Raw genomic sequence first — 22,699 nt, 5'->3', positions numbered from 1 at the left:
GGAACACTGGTCAACAGGTATTATAGTAATGTTGATCTTCACCGCATTCCCTTTGTTTATAGCCACAAGAGAGGAGATAGATAGCTCCTCCTAAGCTTTTGTAATGTTAGCGAAACCCAATTTTCCACCACCTCAAATGAGTGCCCACCCAATGAGTAATGTAGGCAGCACTGACAATGTAATAATTTAAACGTAATTACAATCTCAGATATTAATTCAAATTTTTAGGAGTTAATGGTAGGGAATTGAAGAATACAGTTGAACAGAGGGATCTGGGAATAACCGTGCATAGTTCCTTGAAGGTGGAATCTCATATAGATAGGGTGGTAAAGAAAGCTTTTGGTATGCTAGCCTTTATAAATCAGAGCATTGAGTATAGAAGCTGGGATGTAATGTTAAAATTGTACAAGGCATTGGTGAGACCAAATCTGGAGTATGGTGTACAATTTTGGTCGCCCAATTATAGGAAGGATGTCAACAAAATAGAGAGAGTACAGAGGAGATTTACGAGAATGTTGCCTGGGTTTCAACAACTAAGTTACAGAGAAAGGTTGAATAAGTTAGGTTTTTATTCTCTGGAGCGCAGAAGGTTAAGGGGAGACTTGATAGAGGTCTTTAAAATGATGAGAGGGATAGACAGAGTTGATGTGGACCAGCTTTTCCCTTTGAGAATAGGGAAGATTCAAACAAGAGGACATGACTTCAGAATTAAGGGACAGAAGTTTAGGGGTAACATGAGGGGGAACTTCTTTACTCAGAGAGTGGTAGCGGTGTGGAATGAGCTTCCAGTGGAAGTGGTGGAGGCAGGTTCGTTGGTATCATTTAAAAATAAATTGGATAGGCATATGGATGAGAAGGGAATGGAGGGTTATGGTATGAGTGCAGGCAGGTGGGACTAAGGGTAAAAAGTTGTTCGGCATGGACTTGTAGGGCCGAGATGACCTGTTTCCGTGCTGTAATTGTTATATGGTTATATGGTTAAATCAATTTCTCAGCCTGTGAATCTGGTAACAAACATTAATGAAACTATTGACTACATTTTTTAAAATTGCAAATTATCTTTTTAATCACTAATTAGTATTATTGCACTCTTATTGGTGAAACCATAAGATAGAATAGTTATTATCTCTTACTTTACATGAAACAAATACATTTCTATGTACAACAAAAATAGTATTTCCATTATTAATTTGACTAAATCTGGATTGCAAGCTGAAGCTGTGTATATATTCTATGACCACATTCAAAAATCCACAAACTCTTGGTATAATAATGTAACATAAAGACTTAATTACAAGACAATGTTGCAACAAAATTTGAATTTGTGTCCTTTCATCTGACTAAATATATTCTTTGTCTTTCAGGCAACATCACTGCCGAGCATTTATCATACTGTGGAGCTGCTAATTGCCCAGCGTATGATTCAATAATCAATGAAAATGTAACACAAGCCAGCTATTCAGCGTCCACAATTTACCTTCTCTCAGGAATTTATACTGGTATGTAGAACATAATGGCAGCATATCCAACAACAAAACTCCAATGATTCTGCAAAGCTTAGTTTATAGTGTGCGTGCGTTATCGGATTAATCCTAGTTCTACATCTTTACTATTAGGATAGCATCTATAAACTGTGAAGTGAAAACATGTCATACATACACTGCACATGACTTTGTTTATATTAACCCTGCCTCCGAAAGTTTATATTCCCCTTTATTGTAAATCGTGCTGCAATCTATGGGGAATATAATTTTGCAAAAAAAAATTAAGATATATTCTACTGCCATTGTAGTTCATTGAAATTTTAATTCATTCACATGTCAAAGACAGAAATTAAAATATTTTCATTAACTTTTTGATTTAAAGTATAAGTACATGGATAGAAAGGTTTAGACTTGGATATGGACCAAATGAGTGGAGGTTGGACTATGCTAGATGGGGCATTTGGTCAGGAAGTTGGGCCGAAGGGACTGGTTTTGTGCAGTATGACTTTATAATATACTGAGCACAGTATAATAAGCCAACTTAAAGGCCTAGGTGTGTTAGTTCTACGTTGTAAAAGGGGAATGATTATACGAAGAATAACATTTGGGTGGTTCCAAAAATGCCTTTCCTAACTGAGCGTTTATGGTTGCTGTTTAAAGTTGCAGTGAATACGCTTGGACCATTGAATGTGGCAATCTGCAACTTTTTTGTGAAGGATGGGTCTTGCATTGAAATATCTGTAAGCTTTGGCCAGGCCAGTGAGCACCTCTCACTCATTTGATCTCTGTATTGAATGGTCCACCATCACAACCATGCGACAAAAAATTCCTGTCCAAGTTAAAATTATGAAATATCAGAAGGGAGTGCCCCCAATCGTTTTATGGCTTCTTTTACTAATGCTGCTTTGTGTTGTTTTGTCCTTCTGGTAGGTGTTGGCATAAGTGGAGTGATCTTTGTTGCCATTTTTCTGGACCAGTTCGATAAGAAAGAAGTGAATGAGTTCAAAAAGCAGAAGATAAATATGTGTACTCATTTAGTGGCTACGTTAACACATTTGAAGGATAAACGGCAGATTCTGCTCATTGTCATGACAATGTACAGTGGGTTTGAACAGGGTTTCCTTGCCGGTGATTATACAAAGGTACGAATTCTAAAAGCACTTGGTTTGATATATTTAAGCAATCTAAATGCATTAAATAATGCACTAGGCCTTGTTTTACTTGCAACATAGAACAGCACAAAACAGGAGCATGCCCTTCAGCACACAATGTTTGTGCCAAACATGGTGCCAAGTTAAACTGATCTCATCTGCCTGTATATGATTCATACCCCTCTATTCCTTGCACTTACATGTGCCAATCTGAAAGCTTAAATGCCCTAATGTATCTGCCTCGGCAATCCAATCCAGGTGCACATCACTTAGTGTGTAAAAAAAAAGTTTATTCCAAATAATAAAGATCCACAGCGAGACCCTGGAAAACATGGACCACTTTTCATACTTCAGTAGCCATTTCACCACCATCCCCAATTTTCCAGCACAAATTTTGGCTATCTAAGGAAAAGAATGTTGCAAGATGAAAATCTGTCCGGCACAACACCGAGCAGCAGTGTTCCTGCCTCTGTGTATGCTTGTGGGATATGAGCTACATAGCTAGTGTTTCTAACTATAAACTAATGAAAAAGGCATTGCTCAGTAATAGCAAAAGACTACCAGCAGGGCAGAAAAATTATTCAATAACGATTTCAAAGCTCTTTAGAAATGTGTAACTTGCCGTTAGCTTGTAGGGAAACCTGTTCCATGATTCCTCAGAATGGAGGAGGGGCATTCATGATAGCACTGAGAACTTCTCGTCTCTTTGTCATCAGCACATCTGAAGCCCATAAAATGGCAGGAAAACTGCACCACCTCCTAAACTAGCCACACACCAGCCCAACAAAGCAGAACGTGGTAAAATTGACAAGTTCCGTGATGACTATCAGCTATCCATGAAATTGACTATTTTAATAAAGTCTGGAGACATGTAGACCCAACAGACACTGAAAGACTATTGATGAACACATTTTTGCTAAGTACCAGCTGTCCGATGCTAATTTGACCTCGTTTGATTATTGACAGCAGATTGAGGTTGCAATTGATAGTTACCATAATTAATATATTTTAATTTGACAAGCACGTAATAGGCTTTTGGAATAGTTGCATTTTTTTCCAAGATTCCCAAGAGAATCAACATGACTTTATTTAAATATTTAACTTGACATATAGATTCTTTAATCAGACGTACAATATTATCATGTAACCTGCCGACAAGGGACGTGTCATGGTTGTGTGGCGGACTGACCTCTACCATGCTAAGGCCAAGCGCCAGCTTTCCGATACCTCCTCCTGTTTATCCTTGGACCATGACACCACAGATGAGCACCAGGCCATAATCTCACAAACCATTTCTGATTTTATCACTTCCGGCTGTCTGCTCCACAGTCTCTAACCTTATCATTCCGGCCCGCTTTTACCTTCTCCACAAAAACCATAAACAGAACTGCCCCAGCAGACCCATTGTTTCTGTCCGCTTCTGTTCCACTGAATTAATTTCCACATACCCCAACTCCATCCTATCCCCCACAGGTCCAATCCCTCCCGACCTATGCCCAAGACACCTCATGTGCCCTTTTGTCGCTTCAATTACTTCTGCTTTCCAGGCCCCACTCAGCTATCTACACCTCCATCCCTTACCAGAAAGGCCTAAAAGTCCTCTGTTTTTCCTCGACTGCAGAACCAGCCAAACTCCCTCTACCTTCGTTGCGGAACTGGTCCTTACTCTTAACAACTTCTCCTTACTTCAAATCCAAGGCATAGCCATGAGCACTCGTATGGGCCCAAGCTATGCCTGCCTCTTTGTAGGGTACGTCGAACAATCCCTGTTCCAGGCATACACTGGCCCTATCCCCAAACTCTATCTCCGCTACCCCCTGCACCCATGCAGAACACACTGACTTTACTACTAATTTCCATCATGCACTCAAATTCACTTGGACCATCTCCGACATCTCCCTTCTGTTTCTTGATCTCACCGTCTCCATCACAGGAGACAGACTATCGACTGCCATCTATTATAAACCTACAGGCTTCCCACAGCTATCTAGACTACATTTCTTCCCACCCTGCCTCCTGCAAAGACTCTATCCCCTACTCCCAATTCCTCCATCTATGCTGCATCTGTGCCCAAGACGAGCTGCTCCATACCAGGGCATCTGAGATGTCCTTATTTTTTAGGGAACGGGTGTTCCTCTCTTCCATCATAGATGAGGCCCACACCCGTCTCCTCAGTATCCTGCAGCTCCATTCTTGCTCCCCCCCCCCCCCCCCCCCCCCCCCCCCCCCCCCCCCCCCCCCCCCCCCCAGAACAGCGACAGAGTTCCCCAAGTCCTCACCTTTCATCCCATCAGCCACCGCATACAGCACATACAGCTCAGAACTGCTGTAGATTTGGGAGCAACAGCAGCAGGAGATAAGCAAGATATACGACTGATTGGCTCTAGCCCAAGTGGGAGGAGAGAAGTGAGTCAGAGGGGTGAAAACAGTTAAAGTAGAGGCCAAGGACAGGCAGACTTTACTCAGAACTGCTGTAGATTTGGGAGCAACAGCAGCAGGAGCTTAGCAAGAGATACGACTGATTGGCTCTAGCCCAAGTGGGAGGAGAGAAGTGAGTCAGTGCCGGGAAAACAGTTGAAAACTGAGGAATTTGGTTTGTAAATTGGTAAATCAGGCAATTTATCAGTCAATTTAAGCAAGACGGCTCTTAGCGAGCGGCAGTGAGTGAGCGGCCTTGTGAGGGAAGTGTGAGTCTTTGGCTCGAGAGTCTTCGGAGAGGAGACCACGCAATACGCTTGAGAGGGAGAGACGAAAGAAGGAGATGTCAGGCAAGCTGATTCAGTGCGATGCTTGCAGTATGTGGGAGGTCAAGGACACCGCTGGTGCCTCTGGCTGCTACAAATGCGAGAAGTGCATCCAGGTAGAGCTCCTGAAGGGCCGTGTTGGGGAACTGGAGAAGCAAGTGGATGACCTCCGGTTCGTCCGAAAAACGGAGTCGTTCCTGGACAAGTCCTACAGTACGATTGTTACACCTAAGGTACTGGAAGAGAGAAGGTGGGAGACAGTGAGAACGGGAGGGAAGCATGGAATGCCAACGTCCCCGGGTGTTGTACCTCTTGTGAACAGGTTCACCCACTTAGAAGCTGTCGGGACAGAAGAGGTGTTTACACTGGGCGGCGGACTGGCTTGTGATGCGAATAGGGCTGTTGAGCCAAAACCAAAAAGGCCTAAGGCAGGCAACGCCATTGTCGTGGGAGACTCCATTGTGAGAGGTACGGACAGGGGTTTCTGTGGCAACAGACGGGATGCGAGGATGGTGTGCTGCCTTCCTGGTGCCAGGATCCAGGATGTCACGGACAGAGTGCAGAAAATCCTCAAGGGCGAAGGTGAATATCCGGAAGTGGTAGTGCATGTCGGCACAAACGATGTCGGAAAGAAGGGGATGAATATTCTGCAGCGTGACTTTAGAGAGCTCGGAAAAATACTGAAAAGCAGGACCTCCAGGGTTGTTATCTCCGGTTTGCTTCCAGTTCCTCGTGCCTGCGAGAGCAGGAACAGGGAGATACGGGACCTGAACGTGTGGCTGAGGAACTGGTGCACGGGGCAGGGATTTAGATTCTTAGATCACTGGGATCTGTTTTGGGGTAAGGGGGAACTGTACAAAAGGGACGGATTGCATCTTAACAGGTGTGGGACCAGTATTCTGGCAGGCAGGTTTGCCACTGCTACACGGGTGGTTTTAAACTGAATAAGGGGGGTGGGGTGTCGAATGGGATAGTGGAGGATGGAGTTAAAGGGAAAGGGTTTCTTAAATGTGTGAGCGTAGAGACAGAGGGGTGTAAAATGAGGGTAGAAGCAATAGGTAGCAAGGTGAAAAGTAAAAGTGGCAGGCAGACAAAACCAGGGCAAAAATCAAAAAGGGCCACTTTTCAACATAATTGTATAAGGGGTAAGAGTGTTGTAAAAACAAGCCTGAAGGCTTTGTGTCTCAATGAAAGGAGCATTCGTAATAAGGTGGATGAGTTGAATGTGCAGATAGCTATTAATGACTATGATATAGTTGGGATCACGGAGTCATGGCTCCAGGGTGACCAAGGCTGGGAGCTGAACATCCAGGGATATTCAATATTCAGGAGGGATAGAGAGAAAGGAAAAGGAGGTGGGGTAGCGTTGCTGATTAGAGAAGATATTAACGCAATGGAAAGGAAGGACATTAGTTTGGAGGATGTGGAATCGGTATGGGTAGAGCTGCGAAACACTAAGGGGCAGAAAACGCTGGTGGGTGTTGTGTACAGGCCACCTAACAGTAGTAGTGAAGTTGGAGATGGTATCAAACAGGAAATTAGAAATGCGTGCGACAAAGGCAAAACCGTTATAATGGGTGACTTCAATCGACAGATGGCACAATGGGCTAAGTGTTCGGCTGGTAACCGGAAGGTAGCTGGTTCGAATCCCGCTTGGAGTGCATACTGCCGTTGTGTCCTTGGGCAAGACACTTCACCCACCTTTGCCTGTGTGTGTCCTTGGGCAAGACACTTCACCCACCTTTGCCTGTGTGCGTGGATGTAATGATGTGAAGCACTTTGGGGTCAATGCAAGTTGACTAAAAATGTGCTATATAAATGAAGAAATTTTAATTTAAATTTACATATAGATTGGGTGAATCAAATTGGCAGGGGTGCTGAGGAAGAGGATTTCTTGGAATGTATGCGGGATAGTTATCTAAATCAACATGTAGAGGAACCAACGAGAGAGCAGGCTATTTTAGACTGGGTATTGAGTAATGAGCAAGGGTTAGTTAGCAGTCTTGTTGTACGTGCCCCCTTGGGCAAGAGTGACCATAATATGGTTGAGTTCTTCATTAGGATGGAGAGTGACATTGTTAATTCAGAAACAATGGTTCTGAACTTAAAGAAAGGTAACTTTGAGGTGTATGAGACGTGAATTGGCCAAGATTGACTGGCAATTAATTCTAAAAGGGTTGACGGTGGATATGCAATGGAAGACATTTAAAGACTGCATGGATGAACTACAAAAATTGTTCATCCCAGTTTGGCAAAAGAATAAATCAGGGAAGGTAGTGCATCCGTGGATAACAAGGGAAATCAGGGATAGTATCAAAGCGAAGGATGATGCTTACAAATTAGCCAGAAAAAGCAGCATACCGGAGGACTGGGAGAAATTCAGAGACCAGCAGAGGAGGACAAAGGGCTTAATTAGGAAAGGAAAAATAGATTATGAAAGAATGGCAGGGAACATAAAAACTGACTGCAAATGTTTTTATAGATATGTGAAAAGAAAGAGATTAGTTAAAACAAATGTAGGTCACTTGCAGTCAGAAACAGGTGAGTTGATCATGGGGAACAAGGATATGGCGGACCAATTGAATAACTACTTTGGTTCCATCTTCACTAAGGAAGACATAAATAATCTGCCGGAAATAGCAGGGGACCGCGGGTCAAAGGAGTTGGAGGAATTGAGTGAAATCCAGGTTAGCCGGGAAGTGGTGTTGGGTAAATTGAATGGATTAAAGGCCGATAAATCCCCAGGGCCAGATAGGCTGCATCCCAGAGTACTTAAGGAAGTAGCTCCAGAAATAGTGGATGCATTAGTAATAATCTTTCAAAACTCTTTAGATTCTGGAGTAGTTCCTGAGGATTGGCGGGTAGCAAACGTAACCCCACTTTTTAAGAAGGGAGGGAGAGAGAAAACGGGGAATTACAGACCAGTTAGTCTAACATCGGTAGTGGGGAAACTGCTAGAGTCAGTTATTAAAGATGGGATAGCAGCACATTTGGAAAGTGGTGAAATCATTGGACAAAGTCAGCATGGATTTACAAAAGGTAAATCATGTCTGACGAATCTTATAGAATTTTTCGAGGATGTAACTAGTAGCGTGGATAGGGGAGAACCAGTGGATGTGGTGTAATTGGACTTCCAGAAGGCTTTCGACAAGGTCCCACATAAGAGATTAGTATACAAACTTAAAGCACACGGCATTGGGTGTTCAGTATTGATGTGGATAGAGAACTGGCTGGCAAACAGGAAGCAAAGAGTAGGAGTAAACGGGTCCTTTTCACAATGGCAGGCAGTGACTAGTGGGGTACCGCAAGGCTCAGTGCTGGGACCCCAGCTATTTACAATATATATTAATGATCTGGATGAGGGAATTGAAGGCAATATCTCCAAGTTTGCGGATGACACTAAGCTGGGGGGCAGTGTTAGCTGTGAGGAGGATGCTAGGAGACTGCAAGGTGACTTGGATAGGCTGGGTGAGTGGGCAAATGTTTGGCAGATGCAGTATAATGTGGATAAATGTGAGGTTATCCATTTTGGTGGCAAAAACAGGAAAGCAGACTATTATCTAAATGGTGGCCAACTAGGAAAAGGGGAGATGCAGCGAGACCTGGGTGCCATGGTACACCAGTCATTGAAAGTAGGCATGCAGGTGCAGCAGGCAGTGAAGAAAGCGAATGGTATGTTAGCTTTCATAGCAAAAGGATTTGAGTATAGGAGCAGGGAGGTTCTACTGCAGTTGTACAGGGTCTTGGTGAGACCACACCTGGAGTATTGCGTACAGTTTTGGTCTCCAAATCTGAGGAAGGACATTATTGCCATAGAGGGAGTGCAGAGAAGGTTCACCAGACTGATTCCTGGGATGTCAGGACTGTCTTATGAAGAAAGACTGGATAGACTTTCTAGAATTTAGGAGATTGAGAGGGGATCTTATAGAAACTTATAAAATTCTTAAGGGGTTGGACAGGCTAGATGCAGGAAGATTGCTCCCGATGTTGGGGAAGTCCAGGACAAGGGGTCACAGCTTAAGGATAAGGGGGAAATCCTTTAAAACCGAGATGAGAAGAACTTTTTTCACACAGAGTGGTGAATCTCTGGAACTCTCTGCCACAGAGGGTAGTCGAGGCCAGTTCATTGGCTATATTTAAGAGGGAGGTAAATGTGGCCCTTGTGGCTAAGGGGATCAGAGGGTATGGAGAGAAGGCAGGTACGGGATACTGAGTTGGATGATCAGCCATGACCATATTGAATGGCGGTGCAGGCTCGAAGGGCCGAATGGCCTACTCCTGCACCTAATTTCTATGTTTCTATAATCCTCCGACATTGTCGCCACCTCCAATGGGATCCCACCAGTAGCCACATCTTCCTATCTCCACCCATTTCCGCTGAGTGTTCCCTCCAGAACTCCCTGGTTAACTCCTCCCTTCTCACCCAAACCACCCCCTCCCCAGCGACCTTCCCCTGCAACCACAGAAGATGCAACACCTGTCCCTATACCTTCTCCCCCGATTCCGTCCAAGGACCATGACAGTCCTTTCAGGTGAGGCAGAAGTTCACTTGCACCTACTCCAACCTCATCTACTGTATTTGCTGTTCCAGGCATGGACTCCTATATATCCATGAGACCAAGCAAAGGCTCGGCGATCTTTTTGTTGCACACCTCCGCTCAGTCCGCCTGGGCCTATGTGATCTCCCAGTTACTAAACACTTTAAATCCCACCCCCATTCCCATACTGACCTTTCTGTCCTGGCTCTCCTCCACTATCAGAGTGAGGCCCACCCAACACAAATTGGAGGAACAGCACCTCATATTTCGTTTGTGCAGCTTACAACCCAACAGTATGAATATTGACTTCACTAACTTCAAGTAACCCTTGCTTTTCCTCTCTCTCTGTCCCTCCCCCATCCTAGTTCTCTGACTAGTTTCACTGTCCTCCTGATTACATTTTACTGATTGTTGTCACCTTTTCCTCAGCTAATAATGAACCATTCTGCATTTTCCTTGATCATTGTCCCCTTCGACCTGTTGTTTCACACCTTGCCCTTCCATACCTCTGCCTCCCACTCCCCTGACTCAGTCTGAAGAACGGTCTTGATCCGAAACGTCACCCATTCCTCTCCAGAGATGCTGCCTGTCCCGTTGAGCTACTCCGGCATTTTATGTCTATCTACAATTTTTTTTTTTCTATTACCAGGCCTACATCACCTGTGCACTTGGAATACAATATGTTGGTTATTGTATGATCTGCTTTGGTGCCTCTAACTCCATTTTTTCTTTAACTTTTGGAAAATTGGCAAAATATACTGGACGTATTCCCCTGTTCTTCTTTGGTGAGTTCAAGTGCTTTCATTAAATGACAAAACTCAAAAGAATAGTTAAAGTTTAATCCATCAAAAAAAACATGTTAATTACTAACTTTTAATTCATTGTTGTTCTCTGACGCAGAATCACAGACATAGAGGTAAGACAACTTGTACACATAGTTCACAGAGCTACAGCAACAATTCCAATGGGACATTTCATGGAAAGATATTAAACATTATAATTTAAAAATCCATTCAATTTAAATAGCTGTAATGATCGTTCAACCAACAATCTCACAAATTATATTAAAAGGGATGGATTATCACTAGTAGTTAAATTTACTAGAAGTTCAAGCCATCAACTCAAATTCTCTGGAGTAGCTTAACATTCTCAGCAAACTGTGCTTTGTACACATAAAAGCATAAATTACTTGCCACAAATTGGTACAAACTTTAAATTCAGGTCTCTAATGATAAGATAAAAAGATCCACACTCATCTTAAATCACTTATTTGCTTCTTGTTACAGCAACCCTTGTTAATTTGGCATCAATAATTTCATTGCTTTTATGGAAACCACATCCGGATCAATTACCAGTATTTTTTGTGTTTCCTCTGCTGTGGGGAATGGCTGATGCTATTTGGCAGACGCAGACAAACGGTAAGATGACCAATAATAAGTGATAATGCGACAGCCAAAATGGAAGTTAAATATTCAATAGCAAGATAAATATTCAATAAGAACTGTGCATCACCCTATGTAAGTTGAAGTTTAAGATCAGAATTTTTGGTACAAAACTATTCTGCATTGTTATTTTTGTGGTCTTTAAAATTTAAGCAACATAGGTTAGTGCGGAATCTTACACAACAACTGGCCCTTTGGCCCTCTGTATCTTTTTTATGCATTCATCTATACTAATCCCATTAGTCTGCACTTGGTTCTATGCCTTGACAATTGAAGTACTCATCCGGATACTTCAATATTGTTAAAGACGTCGGTGAAGCTGCATTTGGAGTTCTGCTATAGAAAATATGTCGTTAAGATGGAGGGCGTGCAGAGAAGATTTACGAGAATGTTGCCACGACTTGAGGCCTGAGCTATATAAGGAGAGGTTGGACAGGCGAGGACTTTAATCCTTGGAGCACAAGAGACAGAGGAGTGATCTTCTAGAGGTGTATAAAATCAGGAGAGAATTGATAAAATTATCAAGATCTCTTGTAATTTTTGATAACCATCTTTATTGCAGGGGGTGGGGGAGGGGTAGGGGGAGGAGGGAGAGAGGGGAGGCGGGAGAGAGGGGGAAGAGTGGGGAAGGAGGGGGAGAGGGGTAGGGAGAGGGAGTGGGTGGAGAGAGAGGGGGGAAGGGGCAGGAGATGAGGGGGGTGGGGGGGAGCGGAGGGGGAGGAAGGGAAATGGGGGGGAGGAAGGGGGAGAGGGGGAGTGGGGTGGAGAGGAATGGGGGTGGAGAGGAGTGGGGGTACCTCGTGGAAAACTGCGCATGCGCATTGACAGCAGCTGCATTCATCCAGAGCAGGGGGGGGGGTAAGGGGGGGTGGAGGGGCGGGGCCACGAGGAAAGGCATTGTGAGGTCAGCAGCTGGGCAACCGTTATATTTTTTTTAAATGTCAGTTTGGTGATAAACTTTAGTAAATATCTCAGGAAATAATTGACCAAATTTATAGAGGAATGGATTTTTGAAATCATACAGAAATTTTCTACCAGAAGATGTAAAAATTTCAGTTAATGTAACATCAGCAGCTGGGCAGCGGTCAGATTTTTTAAAAAAGGTCAGATTAGTCAACAATTTTAATAAAAAATTCGGGAAAATAATGTACCATATGTATAGAGGAGTGGATTTCTACTATCACAAGGAAAATCTCTACAGAAATATGTAAACATTTCCCCGTTTCGGCGTCTGGTTTTCGAGGAGACACACACACACATACAGTTTTAAAAGTAGATAGATAGATAGATAGATAGATAGATAGATAGATAGATAGATAGATAGATAGATAGATAGATAGATAGCAAAGGGTCTGAAATTCTTATGTAAATGTTATATTTCAGTTATTTATTTTTAATTACTTTGCAAAAATGTCTAAATACCTGTTTTCGCTTCTTCATTCTTTGAATATTGTGTGTGGATTGATGATAAAAAATTAATTTAATCCATTTTAGAATAAGGCTGTAGCGTAACAAAATGTGGAAAAAGTGAAAGGGTCTGAATACCTGAATGCACTGTATAATCAAAATTAGATTAGAAACATAGAAAATAGGTGCAGGAATAGGCCATTCGGTTCTCTAAGCCAGCAGCGCCATTCAATATGATTATGGCTGGTCATCCAAAATCAGTATCCTGTTCCTGCTTTTTCCCCATATCCCTTGATTCCATTAGCCCTAAGAAAACTCTCTCTTGAAAACATCCAGTGCATTTGCCTCCACTGCCTTCCGTGGCAGAGAATTCCACAGATTCACATCTCTCTGGGTGAAAAAGTTTTTCCTCATCTCAGTCCTAAATGGTCTACCCCTTATTCTTAAACTATGACCCCTGGTTCTGGACTCCCCCAACATCAGGAATTTTTTTCCTGCATCTAATCTGTCCAATCCCTTAAGAATCTTATATCCCCTTTCGTCCTTCTAAATTCCAGTGAATATAAGCCCAGATCCATTCGTTCATCATATGTCCCACCATCCCGGTGAACTCCCACAATACCAAGAATATCCTTCCTCAAATTAGGAGACCAAAACTGCACACAATACTCCAGATGTGGTCTCACTACATTGCAGTAGGACCTCCTTGCTCCAATACCCAAATCCTCTCGCTATGAAGGCCAACATGCCATCTGCTTTCTCACCTACAGCCTGCTGTTCCTGCATGCTTACTTTCAGTGACTGGTGTACAAGGACACCCTGGTCTCGTTGCACCTCCCCTTTTCCTAATCTGACACCATTCAGATAATAATCTGCCTTCTTGTTCTTGCTTCCAAAGTGGATTACATTTATCCACATTATATTGAGAACATTTTAATACAAATTATTTAAATAAAATGATTTCAAACAGGATCTCAACACATTCAAACATGAATTGGATCAAAATCATTGTAATGTATGTTCTAGATTGCATCACCCTTCAACCTGATTGAGATTTTATGCATGAGACTAGTCTGGGGATAAAACAAGTAGAAAATAGATTGAAACACTGATGATCTTGAAAATAAGATGACTTTGAATAATGTTAATAATTTTGTTTCTTTTCTTCAAGCCCTCTATGGAGTGTTATTTCTGGAACACAAAGAAGCAGCATTTGCCAACTATCGGTTGTGGGAATCTGTGGGATTTGTTATAGCATTTGCTTATGCAAACTTTATCTGTATAAAGATCAAGTTGATTATCTTATTGATAGTCTTGTTAACAGGCATGATTTTGTATGGTGTTGTGGAATACCTTGAATACTCAAAAGTGAGGCAGGAAATTGCTTCACAAAAAATTGAAGAAAAAAAGGAACCTGAAAATAATAATGAGAAAGTTCATGAAAGTGGATCAGAAACACATGCTATTATCTCTGAGACAAAGTTTTGACGGCAGATTTTCATTTATTATTTCAGAGGTTTCCACTAATAACCAAATATCAGCATTTTTTAAAATCTGTAATTTTGTAAGTTACTAATTGTAAATATATATATTTAAAATAAAACTCTTGTATTGACTATAAATTGAGGATTGATTTTTGTAATAATCAGTCTTAAACTGAATCAGATAATTAAACAGTTAACAATCACTTTATTGTGCTTAAAATGCAAGCAGATGCACAGTGACAGAAAAAGGACAGTTTATGGTTCATAGAATTTATCTATTTATGGAACCTGTTATTGAGCTATTTGCAGACTAAACGTGTTCAGTCTAAATTGCAGAACAAGGGTCAAAATAAATTTTCAGCATTTTACAATATAAACATTTTAAAGTTCAACATCCAATTGGCTTGAATAGGACTTATTAATATAGATCCACACAATTATCAAACTATTTCACAGCTTACTGAATATCCTTTTGTTTATTATTTATTATGCATTGGAGATTTACCTAAATAAGTTCCAGTCATGTGACAGAGGCCAGAAACAAATTACTAACAATTAAATGGTAACATAAGTATTTCTGTGCAAAAAAAACTATTTCAGGAGAGCTGTCTAATCAATGTTTGTGTTTAAAATGAAATAGTTAATTGGAAACATTTGACAAATCAAATTGACAGTCAAATCAAAATATGTGACACAAGAAGGTACACAAAAAAGCTGGAGAAACTCAGCGGGTGCAACAGCATCTATGGAGCGAAGGAAATCTATCTGTCTGCCTGCCTGCCTGCCTACCTGCCTGCCTGTCTGTCTGCCTGCCTGCCTGGCTGTCTGTCTGTCTGTCTGTCTGTGTGTGTTTCTGACTTGTGGCTGCCAGCCTTTGATTCATTGCCACGACAACACCCGACCCACAAACGCCCTGATTTTTTCCATTTCGGTAGAGATTTCACTTTTCATTCCAAGTATCCACTCATTAAATTTCGTCGTGTTTATGTACACATAGGCTGTGGGCCGAGGAGCTTTATTCTGCAGTTTCGTGACAACTGGCAGACAACTCAATGTTAAACGTGCTTTGATTGGACTAAAAAATTCCCGACATTTTTCCGTTTTTTCTCTAATTAAATAAAAATGTGCAAGTCTTCTTCATATCGAGTTTCAGGGGTGATTTATATAAATTATTTTACACAATATGTGAAAATTTCATGTAGTTTGGTGACTTGGGTCACAAAATCCTATTTCTAGACATTTTTGATGCTCGGCCCACAGCCTAACAGTTTTAATCAAATCCTTCCCCCCCCCCACCCCACACTCACTCATTTTGTCGCCTCCTGCTGGCCAGCGACCATAACGGCTGCTGGCACCCGCATCTCGCCTCAAAGACGCCATTTAAAAACAGCCGCACTGCTGATTCCTGAGCCGCTTGAGTTGGAGGACCATGTCTCCCGTGGGGGCCACGGGTAGGGAACGGCTGCGTTGGGGGAGCAGACCTTGGTCTAGTATCCTTCAATTTTGTGTCATGCTTATAGATTTTATTTTGTACATTAGTAATAATTGGCTGAAGATGGGAGAGATAATCAAAAGCTTCAAGTTCAAGTTTGCGCTTATTGTCACATGCACCAATTGTGGTACAGTGAAATTTGAGTTACCATACAGCCATACTAAGTGAAAAGCAATATACAAAGCCACATAAAATAAAATTTAACATAAACATCCACCACTGTGGGATCCACATTCCTTACTTTGATGGAAGGCAATAGAGTTCAGTCATCTTCCTCCTTTGTTCAGCCGTGGTCAGGGCTGAACCCTCCACAGTTCGCTGCTGTCGACGGTCCAATGTCCAAGCCCTCGCATCGGGATGATCGAAACTCCAATGTCGGGACAGATCGGAATACTCCGCGGCATGGAGTTCCCAAGTTCCCTACCGGAGATCAAAGCTTCACGGTGTTAAAGTCCACAGGCCCTGTTGGAGCCCTTTCACTAGCATTCCTCGGCAAAGGATCGCAGGCTCTGCGCCACGCCCGCGGCTTGACGCTTCGGGCGGGCCTTCTGGAAAGGCCGCACCACTCCACATTGTTAGGCCACAAGGGGGGACGGAGATGCGACACAGAGAAAAATCGCAACTCCGTCAAGGTAAGTGACTGAATCCCCCGATTCCCCCCACCCCCCACATAAAACAACCAAGAAACACGAAATCATAATTTTAAAACATACTTAAAATAATAAAAACAGAGAGGGGACTGACAGACTGTTGGCGAGGCAGTCACCGCAGTGGCGCCACCCGTTGGTGAGTTAAAGGGACAGTATTTAATGGAGACATGAAAGACTGCTGATGCTGGAATCTGGACCAAACATCCTCACCATGACATTGTGTTCCTATATACCTCCATCCAGTTCTATTGAAGGATCTCGACCCGACATGTCAATTATCCCTGTGCCTCCACAGATGCTGCCTGACCTGCTGAGTTTCTCCAGAAGCTTGTTTCTTGCTCCAATTTCTAAAGCAGATGTTTTAAAGGGCTTTAGCCACATATCATTTAGATCAGCTACTTGATGCAACTGAAAATTTAAAGAAATCTCCAGTATTATTCGCAGAGTGGAGGGTGCAATAGATTTGGGGGATGATGCAGTTTATGGATAGTGATGTTTTATCTGTCACATATGCAACTGCACTGTGAAATCCTTTTTGCATATATAACACATGCAGGCGCCGCCAGTTTTGGCACCAATTTTCATAGTTCATAAGTCTGGTCTGCTCACGCTTGGAGTTCTGGGCCAGTTCCAGTGAACTGATGTGTCCCAGGGCGCCTGCAGCCAACCTTGAATGCACTGGAGGCATTACCCCAGTTCACCCTCCTATCCTGGACAGCTTTTATCTGGTAGGATAAAACCTCCCCAGAGGAGCATGGGTGAAGCTCAACAGACTTCATACTGGAGTTGGGTGTTTCAATGCCAGCATGTGGAGATGGGGGCTCCGACAGAGCCCAGCCTGAGAATGCGGAGCAGAACAACGGACAGCCAACCAGAGTGCCCGCTCCAGCACCCACCAAATGGAGCTCAGGGCCTGGCAGACATTGACGCAGAGACAACAACCTGGCTGCTCAACACCCGGCTTGAAATCTAACTATTCCTTTGGTTTATTTATGTTTCATTCACAAGAAGAAGAAGAAGAAGAAGACGACCCTCCTATCATCCTTGCTTCTGATGTCTCCAGCTCCCTCCCGGTTCCTCCGACCGATGAGCCTTTGGGCAGATTGACAAGCCTTTGGGCGGGTTACCAGTCCTGCTGACCGACACTGTATATTAACTAATTGCACAGCTAATAGAACTGCTGCCTCACAGCTCAAGTGACCCACGTTTAATGCGCGGGGCATTTAACAGGATTTTGGATAGGCTCATGGAAGTGCAGATAACTTTGCTCATGTACATGCACATGAGATTGGTTTAACATGCCAGTTTCTATGTTAGATGGCTCAAAGATTAGTGAATTACATGAGAATTTTAAAGTTAAGATAAAAAAAGCATATAGATGCTTTTAATGTTAATTCCGTTTTAACGTGTTAATTCCGGATCTAATACTCTCTCCCTAGTCTGGTTCAGTAAACCACTGAGTCAAACACTGGAGTCCAAACCGTTCTTTATTTGTATACAACACCGTGGGGCTGGCCTCGGATCAACTCACTCGAGCCCTCAGCTGCCTCTCGTAAACAGAAAGGAAGGAAAGACAACCGACCCACCCCAACGAAACGATCACCCTTATAACCTCCAAGCGGTTCCTTTACTTCGAGTTTTATGCAGTGGCATGAAACTAACGGCGCAAAAGTACAGGGGGAGGCAACCCCTTTGGACCAATCACAGCACCTATCCAGTACAAAGAAACAAAGTAGTACAAAGATTGTTTGTGTCTTCCTTAGTGAAGACAGATCCGAAGTACATATTCAACTCTTCTGCCATTTCCTTGTTGCCCATAATAATTTCACCCGTGTCTGCCTTCAAGGGACCCACATTTGACTTTGCTACTCTTTTTCCCTTAACATATCTAAAGAAGCTTTTACTGTCCTTCTTTATATTCCTGGCCAGCTTCCCTTCGTACTTCATCTTTTCAGCCCGCATTGCCCGTTTTGTTTCCTTCTGTTGTCCTATGAAAGTTTCGCCACAGTTGCCTCCTACTCCCCTTAGAATCTTTCTTCCTTGAATGAAATAATCCTGCGTCTTCCGGATTATGCCCAGAAATTCCTGCCACTGCTGTTCCACCGTCATTCCTGCTAGGATCCCTTTCCAGTCTACCTTGGCCAGCTCCCCTCTCATGCCTTCATAGTCCCCTTTGTTCAACTGCATCACTGACACTTCCGATTTAACGTTCTCCTTCTCAAATTGCATATTAAAACTAATCATATTATGATCACTACCTCCAAGCAGTTCCTTTACCTTGAGTTCTCTTATCATATCTGGTTCATTGGACAACACTAAATCCAGATTGGGATTACTAAATCCAGAATTGCCTTTTCTCTGGTCGGCTCCATTACAAGCTGCTCTAAGAATCCATCTCGGAGGCATTCTCCAAACTCTCTTTCTTGGGGTCCTGAGCCAACCTAATTTTCCCAGTCTACCTGCATATTGAAATCCCCCATCACCACAGTGGCATTACCTTTGTTACATGCCAGTTTTAACTCCTGCTGCAAATTACACCCTACATCCGGGCTACTATTTGGGGGTCTGTAGATAACACCAATTAGTGTCTTCTTGCCTTTACAATTCCTCAACTCAATCCACAGTGATTCTACCTCGTCAATCCCTAGCAAGGGATTGAATTCCATCGCTCACCAGCAGAGCTACCCCCCTCCTCTGCCCACCTGCCTGTCCTTTCTATAGGATGTATAACCCTGAATATTAAGTTCCCAGGCCCGATCCTCCTGCAGCCACGTCTCAGTAATCCCCACAATGTCATATCTACCAACTCTGAGCCTCAAGCTCATCTACTTTACTTCTTATACTTCGCGCATTCATATACAATACTTTTTAATTCCTTACGCATCTCACCTTTCACATCGATCCCTATTACACTTGGCCATACTCTCCTATCCCTTTGTGAGCTTCCTTTCCCGTTAATTCTGGGGTCATTAACCATCCCTTTACTCTCTTTCCCTTTAACTCCGTCCTCGACTATCCCATTTGACACCCTACCCCCCTTATTCAGTTTAAAACCACCCGTGTAGCTGTGGCAAACCTGCTTGCCTGAATGCTGGTCCCCCACTTGTTAAGATGCAATCCGTCCCATTCGGACTGTAAACTCCCATCTCACCAGGGACTAACTTTACTGAACGTTTTTCCTTCCGCCCACAATATTTAAAATGTAAAAGAATATGTGATTGTGTTTATAGTGTGTTTGGTTGTTTGTTTGTTTGTCTTTTTGCACAAAAGTTCGCGAGCATTGCCACTTTTCATTTCACTGCACATCTCGTATGTGTATGTGACGAATAAACTTGACTTGACTTTTGTACAGTTCCCCCTTACTCCAAAACAGATCCCAGTGATCTAAGAATCTGAATCCCTGCCCCCTGCACCAGTTTCTCAGGCACATATTCAGGTCCCGTAACTCCCTGTTCCTGCTCTCGCCAACACGAGGAACTGGAAGCAAACCGGAGATAACAACCCTGGAGGTCCTGCTTTTCAGCATTTTTCCGAGCTCTCGAAAGTCACGCTGCAGAATATCTATCCCCTTCTTTCCGACATCGTTTGTGCCGACATGCACTACCACTTCCGGCTGTTCACCTTCGTCCTTGAGGATTTTCTGCACTCTGTCCGTGACATCCTGGATCCTGGCACCCAGTGGCGGACTGGGTCTAAAAATATTGGTTGCCAGGAGACAAAGGGGGCCTACCCACAACTACTATGCTATCATTTAACAGGGGCCCACTTGGCATCACTTGCTATCACTTCATCAGGGGCCCACTTGCCATCGGGCAAGCTGACACCCTGGCCAGTCTGCCACTGCTGGCACCAGGAAGGCAGCACACCATCCTCGAATCCCGTCTGTTCCTGCAGAAACCTCTGTCCGTACCTCTCACAATGGAGTCTCCAACCACAATGGTGTTGCCTGACGTTGGCCTCTTTGGTTTTGGCTCAACAGCCCTTTTTGCTTCGCAAGCCAGTCCGCCGCTCAGTGTGATAACGTCTTCTGTCCCGACAGCTTCTAAGTGGGTGAACCTGTTCACAAGAGGTACAACAGCCGGGGACCTTTCCATTCCATGTTTCCCTCCCTTTCTCACCGTCACCAACCTTCTCTCTTCCAGTACCTTATACTATCTGTTGGCCCGTGAGGGAGGGATGCGTGCTATTGTGAAAGACAGATGTATGATGGGAATTCAGGACAGATCTAGTAACATCACCAAACATCAAAATGACATTATTACACTGCTCGATGGGATGAAGGAGGGTACTGAATGGGGATTTGGGGATTATATAATTGGATCATTAGTATGGCCATATAGCTCCTCTGCCGCAGACTCGTGTTGGCAATCCGTTGAGATCCCGGACGAGCCCCCAAATGTTAATTCTGGATCTAATACTCTCTCCCTAGTTTGGTTCAGTAAACCACTGAGTCGAACACTGGAGTCCAAATCCTTCTTTATTTGTATACAACACCGCAGAGCCGGCTTCGGATCCACTCACTCGAGCATTCAGCAGCCTCGCGTAAACAGAACAGAAGGAAAGCAACCGACCCACCACAACAAAACGATAACCCCTATATACCCTTATACAGTGGCAGGAAACTAACAGCTCGAAAGTACAGGGGTAGGCAACCCCTTTAGACCAATTACAGCACCTATTCAGTACACAAAAACAAAGTATTACAAAGTAGAAACATACTAAGGCAACACCTCTGGACCAATCACGGGAAGATACAGAAACAAAGTAGAAACATAAAACTCCCCTAACCAATCTTAGACACGGAACGAGTGTCAGTGTATTGAAACATAACAAAAACCTCTTTAGGAACCCAGATGTAGTGGCAACAGGTGGGTCACATGGGCAGATGCGCTTTGGAGCATCTTCAGAGGTCCAGACTTAGTGGCGACCAAAGATTATAGAGGATATAATCTTTGGTGGCGACAGCTAGGTCACATGGGTCTCCAGCACCTTGCAATGTATTGTCACCATCAGTGAAGCCCAGTCTTTCAGACACCTGCCATTTCCCAAAGTACCGAATTCCTTGCATATTCACACATGAAATGGATAAAAAAGGTTGGAGTTGCAGATAAAGTTTATATAAAATAGAGTGTACACCAGTCGGAAAGATTCTGATCCGTTATATTGTCTATCCATATCTTCAGTTTGTTTTATCTAGCCTTAAGAAACTGCTCGAGTCTGGTGGTGCACACTTTACAAATTCTGCCCGTACATATTCTGCCCAACGGGGTCGGGAGAAGGAATGGTGGGTGGGACAAGTCTATGATTATGTTGAAACAAGGAACCATAATGCTGGTTTTCAAGTAAAAATACACAAAGTGCTGGAGAAACTCAGCGGGTCAGGCAGCATCACTAGAGAACATGGATAGGTGATGAAAGATGGACACGAAGAACTGGAGTAATTCAGCGGGTTATGGATGTTTCGGGGACGCTTCTTCAGACCTGAAACGTCACCCACCCTTTGTCTCCAGAGATGCTGCCCGACCCAGAGTAACTCCAGCTGTTTGTGTCCTTCTTTGGTATAAACCAGCATCAGCAGTTCCTCGTTTCCACTTTGTGAATAGGGTGATTTCACGAAAGGTCACTGGATCATAGATCCTCACCCACGTGACCGCAAAATTTAACTGGGGTACAAACGTCACTTCCAGTACATGTTATTGATGCTAGAAACGCGAACTTTCCAACCTGTTAAAAACCGCGAAAACGGCCCGTTTTTGAGCTGTAAATAACTGTGCCAGTCGGGGTGACCGTGAGACACAGTTATCTTACTTTAGAGTCCAGAAGATAAAGAAAAACGAAGGTAAAGACAAGAGAGCGCTGAAGGGAAAATAACAGCGGAAGTTGTTGGCCGTGCAGATATAAAGATCGAAAATATCGGGATTTTATCGCGTTTGCTCGCTGCATTTCATCAAAACATCAATAATGCCTTAGTTTTGATTAAATGCAGTGAGCAAACGCGATAATTCCAGATATTTTCGATCTTTATATCTGCACGGCCAACAACTTCCGCTGTTATTTTCCCTCCAGCGCTCTTGTCTTTACCTTCGTTTTTCTTTATCTTCTGGACTCTAAAGTAGGATAACTGTGTCTCACGGTCACCCCGACTGGCACAGTTATTTACAGCTCAAAAACGGGCCGTTTTCGCGGTTTTTAACAGGTTTGAAAGTTCGCGTTTCTAGCATCAATAACATGTACTGGAAGTGACGTTTGTACCCCAGTTAAATTTTGCGGTCACGTGGGTGAGGATCTATGCTCCAGTGACCTTTCG

At 43.3% G+C, this 22,699-nt stretch overlaps 1 protein-coding gene across 1 annotated transcript in view; it reads left to right on the top strand.

Annotated features, from left to right (window-relative positions):
* unc93a (unc-93 homolog A) overlaps window positions 1–14,384 on the top strand; it is a 33,053-nt gene extending 18,669 nt beyond the window's left edge. Inside the window, exons 4-9 of the mRNA XM_033025690.1 lie at window positions 1,365–1,499; window positions 2,415–2,626; window positions 10,567–10,702; window positions 11,204–11,335; window positions 13,938–14,150; window positions 14,193–14,384. Of these exons, the coding sequence (XP_032881581.1) occupies window positions 1,365–1,499; window positions 2,415–2,626; window positions 10,567–10,702; window positions 11,204–11,335; window positions 13,938–14,150; window positions 14,193–14,254 (890 nt within the window). The 3' untranslated portion in view covers window positions 14,255–14,384. The remainder of the gene's footprint in view (window positions 1–1,364; window positions 1,500–2,414; window positions 2,627–10,566; window positions 10,703–11,203; window positions 11,336–13,937; window positions 14,151–14,192) is intronic.
* The last annotated feature ends 8,315 nt before the right edge of the window (window positions 14,385–22,699 follow it).

Source organism: Amblyraja radiata, chromosome 8 (assembly GCF_010909765.2).
Source record: "Amblyraja radiata isolate CabotCenter1 chromosome 8, sAmbRad1.1.pri, whole genome shotgun sequence".
Lineage (NCBI taxonomy): Eukaryota > Metazoa > Chordata > Chondrichthyes > Rajiformes > Rajidae > Amblyraja > Amblyraja radiata.
The sequence above is the reverse complement of the archived record's forward strand: the minus strand, read 5'-3'. Positions and strand labels throughout refer to the sequence as shown.